We start from the raw sequence: 11,053 nt of genomic DNA, 5'->3' as shown, positions 1-11,053 counted from the left end.
GAGGGTAAAAGATGTAAGCTATCAAAGCCTAGAAATTATCCCAACGAAACTCATATTCCGAAATACCAACATACATTCATGTGTATGTAAATTATTTGCCACAATTTCCTACGAAAAACATCAAAGTCCCCTGGCAAAAGGCAAGAAAAAACCCATAAGCTTAGATTCCCTCATGGCAAAGAACTTTATTCCAGAAAGAGAATAATTCATTGACCACACCGAGATTAACACAACGCTCAGTAGCTGTGGCACAAATCTCTTACTCTTATTTAAATACAGCAAAAAACCCCAAGAGAACTCAGATGATAACGAGAATATTTGCAAAGCCATGACGTTATAAAATCAGAATATTCAATGAAGTTTCAGTCAGTATACGGCAGAGAGTAAGGCAGCAATCAGGTTTTTAAACGTAACGCAAATCAAGAAAATCAAAACAAAAAATAAAACAACAAATTTACAATGAAAAAAGAATGCAGCTCCGGCGTTAATAAAGCATGGAAATTTTGTAAGATAAAAATAAAAGCATTTACCAAAAGAATATTTATAAATTGTGTACAATTTTGTATTGACTAATTTCAGTTCTAATTGCCACGACAAGCCTGCACTTGGTTGCCGCTCAGTGTACTTCCCCGGAATGTATTGCACTCCTCAGTGGTAGGAAACAATTTGATGACAGAGAGACAGCAGAAACAAAATACGTTGAAAAGATCAAGACAACCCCGGCACCGACACGAATCTACTTCCCCAATGAAACACAGAATATTAAAATACCCTCGGACAGTTTTGATGTCAAACTATATCAGCTGATGTCGAGGACAACAAAGGATCAAAATCTGTGTATTTCCCCATTGTCGGTGCAGACATTGTTAACATATCTTTCCACCGTTTCCGAGGGCAAACTACACGATGAACTCTCCCGGTTATTGGATTTGCCAGAGAATCAAACACTAGTGGCCAAAACATATCAGATGTTAACCCAACTGCCAACAGAGAACACCGATGCCAATAATACAATCATCTTTGGAAATAAACTCTACTTTGACGAGCGTTACGGTTTTCTGAAGAGAAATGTGCTCGATTCTGCTCAAAGTGTGTATGCCACCGATCTAGAATCTGTGGATTTTCTATTGCCTTCTAAGGCCGCTGATAAAATTAATTCCTGGGTATCGGATAAAACACGACATCTTATCGAGAATATTGTCAACGCCGATTCTTTGAAGTCCAACACTATGGCATTGTTGGTCAACTCGGTTTATTTCAAAAGTGAATGGGAGAACAAATTTGCCCTGTACGATACGACGATGCGACCATTCTTTTTAAATCCTCGAAAAGAGATTCAAGTGGAGACCATGTACACTGAAGACCTTTTCCGTTATGGTAGTTTTGAACAGCTGGGAGCGACGGTGTTAGAAATACCCTATAAACTCGATGACTTCACAATGATGATAATATTGCCCAAGGATATCGATGGTTTGGCAGAGGTTGAAAGACGCTTATCGGAAATTAGTTTGAAACTGATCTCATATCGATTGGAGACGCGTGAAGTTATTGCAAAAATACCGAAATTTAAAATTGAATTTGAGGCGGACATGATACACACATTACAACAGGTGAGTAGTACATCTAACGCAGAATTTATAAATGTGCTGTACTTAGAGAGTGGAAGGGAATTCTAAAAAACCGTTGAGAACAAAATTCGGGTAGATACCCCATATCAGGGAAGTATTCGGGGGGAAAGGAGCCTTGGGTAGCCCTTCCTGGTAACCGGTAACCAAATTAGCTGTAATTTGGTGATATTGTTTCTTAAGTGATATTCTCACTCTTAACAAAAACAATTCCAGATTTTGACATATGACTGATCGGATTTATGTTATGTTATGCTTTGAAGGTCCTACGGAAATTGTCTGGAAGAAGTGTATTTAACTTGATATTTCAAAATGTTAAGGAGTAAAGCTCCTTTTCTCCAAAAAAGTCCAATATAGGTTCATGGTTTGCAATCCCTAAACGACGCCGCCTAATTATTGGCACTCAAAAAATCTGATTATTATTTCTCAACCGATTATATTTAAGTCATAAGTCTTACCGACATGGACTCAATTTTGATTCCTAAGGTAAATGATATATGGAGTTTGAATTGGCCGAATTAAAAGCTGTTCTTATTTTTATACCCTCTACCATAGTAAGTGGAGGTTGTGACTTATAACAACTCTAAATGAATATATTTTTGACCCCACAACATGTCTGTCTGTCCGTCAAAGAAAGGTTGATAACATTTTACTCAGGCGTGTGATAAGTTTGCAGGACTTTTAGTATTGAAAATGGGATGTATCGGCAGATTTGAGTTTTTTTGGGTGTTTTAGTCACAATTTTAACCCGAATTTGCAATAAAGTGGCAGTATATGTTCTCATTGTGAAAGAAATATTTTTGCCGAGAGGTTTCAGTATAGATCGGGGTTTTCCTATAGTCCCACATAACAGTTCCTCCAAATTTGAAATTTGAATTTCCAAAAGGGTACTAGGGTAAGTGTACCAGTAGTCGGCACTTTTAGGCTTTTCAATATTTCAATCTTTCGACATTCTGAGTGAAATCTTTCAATTGCAGAAAAATAAAGTTGTTCAGATTCCATATTTTGTTTAGTTTTCGAAATAATAAAAAACAACTGAATTTGGTTTTATTAAATTGGCAAAATTTGCAATTTTACCAAAAAAGTAGTAAAAGTTTTTTGCCAGTAGTCGGCACCATTTTCCAATGCTCGGCATGTCTATTTGCCAGTAGTCTGCATATATTATTTCATTAAAAAAATATTATTTTGTATATTTTTTTATTTCAAATAGTATAAAACAATACTAATTCACAGTTTAATTAACTAATTTCGTTTTTAAATAGTGTTTTATTTAATTATCATTTTAAACCAAATATAGGTAGAAAATCAAGAATAGAATGGATTTTCAATTAAAATAAAAATGATATTAAATAAAAAAGTACCTTTCTTATATTTGGAATTTGTGAATTGATCTTTTTCCTTTAGATAACCAACATTTTTTTAAAATGCCACCGCTATCTAAAACGTCAAATTGCTGATTTAAAAAAACCTACTTAATTTAGAAAAGTGGGTCAAAAAGCACAAATAAAAGCAACTGCCGACTCAAAACTATTTTTGTATTTGTGTAGTTTTTGGATTATTTTTTAATACTTTTTTCAAGTTTTGGTGAAATAGGTCAAAAATGATATTTTTCTAGTAATCGGCACTCCCTGCCGACTACTGGCAAATCTCTTTTTTTCTGTTCCTAATGTCGGCATTAAATAATATAAGAGAAAAAAGCTTGGTTATGTATGTTTTTTAAGTTATAAAATGATCTTTAGACTGTTATTTACTATTATAAACTATTTCTGATTCCAAAAGTATTAAATTTAATTTACTTAAATCGATTATTAAGTTGACGCCACCACTAATTTTTTCTTTACAAACAAGCACAATCGCACATGTTGCAAGACACTCACTGACAAAAACCGTTATTCTCTCGTAGTAAATGATGGAAGCTCATTGTTTTTTTACATAAAGAGAGCAGAGAACACTGTTAACGTTTTTCGCAATTATTTTATTATTTGGTCAATTCCATTTTAAGTTATTTAATTTTAAATTTCAAAACTGCCGACCACTGGGACATGCCGAACTTAGGCGCACTTACCCTATAACAGAAAATTGCTAATAGAGGTACAGAGGTATAGCTCTCATGTCACGGTACTTTCCTAAATTCGGTATTTTGATGATTTTAGCGACATTATCCACCGGAATTACTTCAAAATTTTATATTGAAGTTTCGTAATGGGTGCTACAGCCTGTGATCGAAAATTTTCGATACTGATCCACACCTTCGTATAAGTTCCATATAACGGTACCTGTATTTATTCGATATTTTGTTGATTTTAGCGACATTGTTCCGAAATTGTTAAAAATTTCGTATTTGAATATCGTACTGACTTATGACAAAAATTGCATACACAGATCGTTCGTTTAGGCCACAATATAGCAGTAACTCCCTATATTAGTTTTTTATGACTAGCGGTATTTTTCAAAGGCATTTTATTGAAAATTTACAAATTCATTCCAAATAGTGGAGGGTGTTCCAAGTTTGGGCCTGCCAAACTTATTGTTTTCGCACTTTCTATCTTCTCCTACTTCTTCATTTCGAAGAGTTACGTTGCCAGTTTTGCTTTAGTGCTGAGCCAAGTTTACTTGCGGGTAATTTTTATTGTCTACTCTACAGGTGGCAATTATGGTCCAATCCTCACGAAACTTTGCATAGAGGTGAGTTTAAAATCAGAATATAAGCCTATTGTTTTCGGAGATGACTGCAAAATATTTAGGGATTAAAATGGACCAAAAACAGAAAAATACCCTATTTTGCAGCTGCTCCACAGTTCGCAATTATAGACCAATTGACAGGGAATTTAGCATTGGGTTAGAGTCTAGGGCTGGGTCTACCATTTTGTTTGATCATCTGCTGGTCAAACAGACCATAACTCCTATGTTAAAGAATATAAACATTTCTGAACTGAATATGTGTTCAGATCTTTATATACAAGTCGCAATCAAAGTCCGACCCTCACGAAATTGTGTATGGGGCTAGGGTTAGGATCAGAATTGAAGCCCATTGTTTTTGAAGATGTATATTTAGGAGTGCGAAAATTAATATTTTTCTGACTTTGCAGTTCATCTACAGGTTGAAAACCTTTTGGACCTCAGGGGCTTCCAACATATTAAAGTTGTTGTAGGGTATCACATGGTCAGCCGCGCACGACTATAGCCTTTGCTTACTTGTTTTTTAATATGAATAAAAATAAAAAGACACGGTGGGACCAAATGTTTCTAAATTTTCAACCTCCTTACTCTCTCTTTCTCTCTCCTACAAAGAAAGATTTTCCTCAACTAAACGTTTCTAAAGTTAATTCGAACTTAATTTTATATCTTGGCGGAACATTCTTAGAGTCTTCGCGATCTCTGAGTTTTTGCGATTAATTATTAACACGGGAAGTTGTTAATCGTTTAACACAATTCAATCTGGTCTTTTTTGATATTGCAGCAATAATGCAAAATTTACTGTCTATTAGAAAGTTTAAAGTTGTTGATTTTTTGTTAGCGGCAAGTCTTGAAATTCCATATTATGATCCCACAAATGGATTTATATTAACCACTTATGTTAAGATCTCTGCACATATACCAGATAAAAGCGATTTTTTCGACTGATTCAGTTCAGCAAGTATTATGGCGTCTATTCGAAATGGCTATAAAACGCTATTAAGGTCATATTGTTCTTGATTTATACAATAAACAATAGTGGAAATTCCATAGGGGCTTTCATAAGAATATTATCATTATATTTCTTAATAGGATTGTGTAAAACACGTATGTTTGTACATCAAATTGAACTTAAAATAGAAATAGATTACATTTGGAAAACCAGAACAAAAGCTTTAATTGACTAGGAGAGATTGACATGAAAATCTGTACTTAATTGTTGCATTGTTTTACAAATAAGCTTTCTAACTTATGAAGGCATCAGACCAAGTTTGTGCGAAAGCATACTAAGATGGAATTTCCATTTTTTCGAGCTTTAAGTACTTTATTTCGTGTACTAAATATCGTGTCACTATATAATTATGTAATTTGGTATTTATATCACTATTGGTGTGTAGATATGAAACTCTTCTTGTAAGGTACTTGAAGGTACCAAATATCGTCCCATGGTACATAGAGAACAAAAAGGTAGGATTTTGAATTCGATGTTTGATTTTCGAACAAAAATAGCTCAAAGGTACTAAATATTGAATAGTTGTATTGATTGAACATATAAAGCTGGAACCTAGAAAGTTGACATATGATTCGCTGTTAGTGTGCAGGTTGGAATACAGCGTTTTTATACCCTACACCACAAGGTGGTCAGGGTATTATGTCTCTGTGCATTTGTTTGTAACAGACAAAAGGAAACGAGATAGACCCATAGTTCCTTTTGATGATCTGCATAGAATCACTTTCTTAGTTGATTTATGCATGTCAGTCCGTCTGTCCGTCCGTCCGCCTGTCCATGTAGTCTTGTGAACAAAATGCAGGTCGCATTTATTATCCGATTGAGATGAAAATTTCCAAACAACATTTGTTTGGCCCAAGGACGAACCCTATTGAAATTGGAGATAATCGGTAAAAATTTAGATATAGCTCCCATATATATCTTCGTCCGATTTGCCTTTTATTGTGCACCAAACGTGTAATATCAGCCCGAATAGTATGGAATTTTGCACATACAACCAAATTAGGCCTGAAAATAAGTATGCCAAATTTGATCGAAATCGATTCAGATATAGCTATAGCTCCCATATATATTGTTCATCCGATTTGTTATTTTTGTCCTCCGCAGCTGTAATATGCACTCTGTAACAACAATATTTGGGGAAATATATCAAATGCAGCTCAGAAATACCTTTGCTAAATTTCGAAATCGGTTCAGATTTGGATATAGCTCCCATATATAACTTCGTCCGATTTACCTTTGATTGTGCACATACGATCGAATTGAGTCTAGAAGGTAGTATGTCAAATTTGGTGAAGATCGGTTCAGATATAACTATAGCTCCCATATATATTGTTCATCCGATTTGTTGTATTTGTTACACACAGCCGTAATATGCACTCCGTAACAACGATAATCAGGGAAATATATATAATAAAGCTCAGAAATATATTTGCCAAATTCTATCGAGATCGGTTCAGATTTAGATATAGCTCCCATATATATCTTTATCTCCGATATATATCTTTATCAATACAAGTCCGAATTTAAAAGGTACAAATGCTTCGGCATATTTAGTCCTTTGAATTTTAAATTATAATCATAGGGTGTATGATTGAATTCTCCCATAAAAACTTTGAATTTTTATGTGGAGCTCTACTAAATTAGCAAAGTGGTGTAGGGTATCAAAAAGTCGGCCCGCCCGACTTTAGGACTATCTTTACTGGTTTTTTTGAAAAGTGATAAAGGGAACTTTTTATATAACAACTACAGAAAAAATTCTAAAATTTGGAATGTTTCGCCGAAGCCGTCCAATAACGGCGCATTTTTGGAGATTCAATCTAAAGGGGTATTACATTCTGTTCTTAGATATTAAGCAGTTGGGCACCTTTAGTTCACCTTTAGGGGTGAGATTGTACCGTGTTTTTTGGAAATTTTAACTAAATGGATAATAACAGAACTACAGCGTACTAAATGACGTATTAAACGATGGGTAAACCAGAATTCTCTCAAAGGGAAAATTAAGGGAATAAATGTTAGAAAGTAATAAATTAGGATCATTTATGATGTGTAGTATTAAATTATTTGCAATGGAGGTTATATACATAGACATGAAGGATTACATTAAAAATTATGTCGGAATATCATCAAATCTCGTATTTGCTTTCAGAATAAATTCAGTCGAATATGCAAAAATCTCTCCAATTTGGACTGATATATATGAGAGCTATTTCTGAGCTATATCTCCTATTTGGTGCCAAATATCATAGTTGTGGTCCAAATAACCAAATCGAATGAGACATATATATGGAAGCTATACCTATATCTGAACCGATTTTCACGAACTTCAAAGTAAATTCTCCTAGGCTGAATTTGGTCGTATGTGCAAAAATCTACTCCATTGGTATTGGTATTATATAAAACTGGAATCGGATAACGATATATATGTGAGTTGTATTCAAATCTGAACCGATCTCGATGAAATTTGGTAGAGGTATTTCTGGAATTTATCTGATATCTGTTTCAAAACATTATTTTGAGGAGTGCATATTACGAATGGGAGGGACAAAAATCCCAAATCGGAAGAAATATATGTGTGAAAGCTATGGCTATATCAGAACCGATTTTCCCTAAATCTGAAGTACTTACTTCTGAGATGACTCAATCGGATGTGACGAAATCCATTCCATTTGGACAAAAATTACACACATGGCGCACAATAAAATTGAAATCGAACGAAAATATTCACCAAAATTGAGTGTGCACAAATTCATTTAATTCGGACTGATATTTGGTGCACAATACTTTTTGAAATAGATCGACACTATATATGGGAGCTAAATCCAAATCTCATCCGATTATCACCAATTTCAATTTCGTCCTTGATTTGTTGAAAACTTTATCTCAATCTGACAATAAATACGACATGTACTTTGTTTACAAAAATACATGGACAGACGGACGAACTGACAGATGGACAGACATGCATAAACCGACTCAGAATATGATTATATGAAGATCGTCAAAAGGAACAATGGATCCAAATGCACAAAGACAAATGCATAGGTCGACTCTTTTAATGAGAATCCAAATTATAAAAATATAGCACAATTGGTTAAAAATTGGGTTTGAAGTTCTAAAGATCTGAAAATATAGTATGGTTATCCCGCACCTTCTGGTGCAAATTGGGGGCAGGCAAGTAAAATCGGCGAGGATATTTGAATTAAATCGTGGTCTCCTTTCTTTTCACAATTCTGGCCTTAGGTGTTTTTGTCCTGCAAATATTGTTGTTTCGTTCCAGTTACTATCAAGGATTCAAAATTGAAAATCTTGTATTTTGTATAATTATTTAAGAAATTTATAATTTTTTAAAATGTAATAATTTTCTTTCAAAATATTTGCATTCATAGTTGGGGTTGCGTTCTCTCTTTAACCGGGATTCTCGGATCAATATATTCAAACATCCATCGGAACCCTTGGTTGTGGATCAAATGAGGCACAAGACTGTAATAAATGTCAACGAAGCTGGCACAGAGGCAGCAGCAACCACTTGTAAGTATTACGTATATAAATAAAAATCAATAATATAAACACTAACTTCAATAATATTATTTTACAGTTGCAAAAATAGTTCCCCTGTCAATTCCAGTGGGCTTAGTGCGGTTTACGGTTGATCACCCCTTTATATTTGTTATACGAAATTCGAGAGCTGTATATTTTATGGGACATATTGTCGATTTTTAAAAATAAAATAAGGTGATATATATATTTTTGAAGGAAATAAATACAATTTTAAAAATTACAAGATTTATAAAATTAAATTTTCTTCAATTGAATTCAGCCCAAATTAATTGGCAAGTAATAATTTTCTTACTAAATGCCTACATTAACATTGATTTTTATATCTGCTCTCTCAACTAAAAATTTACATGCTGAGAATACTGGAAATCTTCATGTAGTACCTCTATCTATTTTACTAAAAGTTTGCTCTGTGTTCCTAATATTTTCATTTACCTCCAAACACATGCCATTTTCACATTCATGGACACTTTACGGCGTCATGAGTCTCATTAGTATTAAAAGTTTATTGTTCAACTTGTCTTTTGTATTTTTTCTCAAGACCAAAACATTTCCACTTCTCAAATTTAAAATATGTTCCACCCACATAGCAACGTGAAATGCCGGTAATGCATTTTTGCCAGTAAGTGTTGCACAATAACATAAATATTTTACTATAAACTTTGAAATAGAGAAAAAAGAAACAAACCTTTATTATTTGCAACAACTTAGCATATCGGAAATCTAGAGAAACTTAATATTATGGAAACGCAATCTTGTCATGCAGTTTGTAAATTAAGTGCTTGAATTTTTCACTTAAATTAAAGTGTCAAAGATGATGCCTTCGAACCATGTATAACATACAGAATTTTGTTTTCTGGCTAGCTTTATTTTTGTATATGTGTGTCACAGACTAAAATGATTAGAAATACGGTAGTATAACAGAACTGAAATCCAAAAAATTGCATCGAAAATAGAATATTTATGCAACATTAAAATTATCCCCGTTTGGCTCACCAGTCTACTTCCGTTCAAATATATTACATAATGAATTAATTTCTAATTCACTTACTTTTCGTATAAGTTATGTTAAGGGTTTCAAAATTAATCATTTTATCCAAATAGCAATCCAAACTGATTTATATAACAATATGCACAATTTTAGTTCTTTCCTACACTCTATTGCTCAAATTCTCAAATTTTGTACCATTTAATAACTGTTTTTCTTACACGTTACACGTTTGGGAATTTCCAAATTCGACTCCTTATCTAAAAACATTCACAGTTGTCTTAATACTTAAATTCATAATACCACTTCTTTTTCCATGCTATAAGCTAAATTGAGTAACATTTAGAACTTTTCGTAGATACAGGGTGAGATGAAAAAACTACAACCATCTTCAGACTGCTGTCATTTTTAAGCCACTCGTTCGACAGCTGTTAAAATTATTGCAGTGTTTAAAGCGTACAAAAGCATTTTGGTGAGAAATTTCCAGTTATTTATGATGTAATTCAAGCATGATAGTGTGATTTATTTTTATTTGGCTGGAAAACCCCAAGTGGCTATCGTTAGAGCACTCCAGCATTTAAATGTGAATAAGTCTTTTGTGTCTCGTATCATCACTCGTTACCGTGATACTGGTAGCGTAGCCCGACGTCAAGGAAGTGGACGGAAGAAAACAGCAGCATCAGCAGAAATGGTTCGATTTGATCGAAACACGCGTCGCAGTGGCCGAAGGTGGCTGGCTCGTGAGCTGAGCATATCGCATTATTCCATTCAGCAAATATTGAAAAATAAGCAATTGAAAGGAAATAGACTCAAAAGAGCTAAAGCGTTGGCGTGGCCGAAAGTGGCGAATTTGGGTTTCTTCAATGAGAAAACATTCATTGTCCAGCGGTTTGTAAACAAACAAAATGATCTGCTGAAAATGTGCACCTTTGGTTGGCCACCAGAACTCAAGCGCCGGCCATGGTGATGTTGTGGGCCGCCATAACAGCCGATGGTCGCTCTCCGCTCGCATCAGAATAAATGCCGAATACAATCGTGAAAATATTCTGGAGGGTGTATTAAAGCCTTGGGCACGCAAACATTTTGGCCGCAGACCTTGGGCATTCCAAGAGGACTCAGCACCATCGCACTCAGCACTCGCCACTCAAGAATGGTTACAAAATGAGGTTCTTCTCTTCATCTTTGGCTACCAATCCG

The 11,053-nt window shown here is 34.3% G+C and overlaps 1 protein-coding gene across 1 annotated transcript; it reads left to right on the top strand.

Annotated features, from left to right (window-relative positions):
• The first annotated feature begins 346 nt into the window (after nt 1-346).
• LOC131801584 (serine protease inhibitor 42Dd-like) lies at nt 347-9,094 on the top strand. The gene is made up of 4 exons (XM_059120388.1): nt 347-505; nt 580-1,610; nt 8,700-8,841; nt 8,909-9,094. The coding sequence occupies exons 1-4, from the start codon at nt 460-462 to the stop codon at nt 9,031-9,033; spliced, it is 1,344 nt and encodes a 447-aa protein (XP_058976371.1). The 5' UTR covers nt 347-459; the 3' UTR covers nt 9,034-9,094.
• The last annotated feature ends 1,959 nt before the right edge of the window (nt 9,095-11,053 follow it).

This window comes from Musca domestica, unplaced genomic scaffold (assembly GCF_030504385.1).
Source record: "Musca domestica strain aabys unplaced genomic scaffold, Musca_domestica.polishedcontigs.V.1.1 17, whole genome shotgun sequence".
Classification (NCBI taxonomy): Eukaryota; Metazoa; Arthropoda; class Insecta; order Diptera; family Muscidae; genus Musca; species Musca domestica.
Note: the sequence above shows the minus strand (reverse complement) of the source record. Positions and strands in the feature narration are given on the sequence as shown.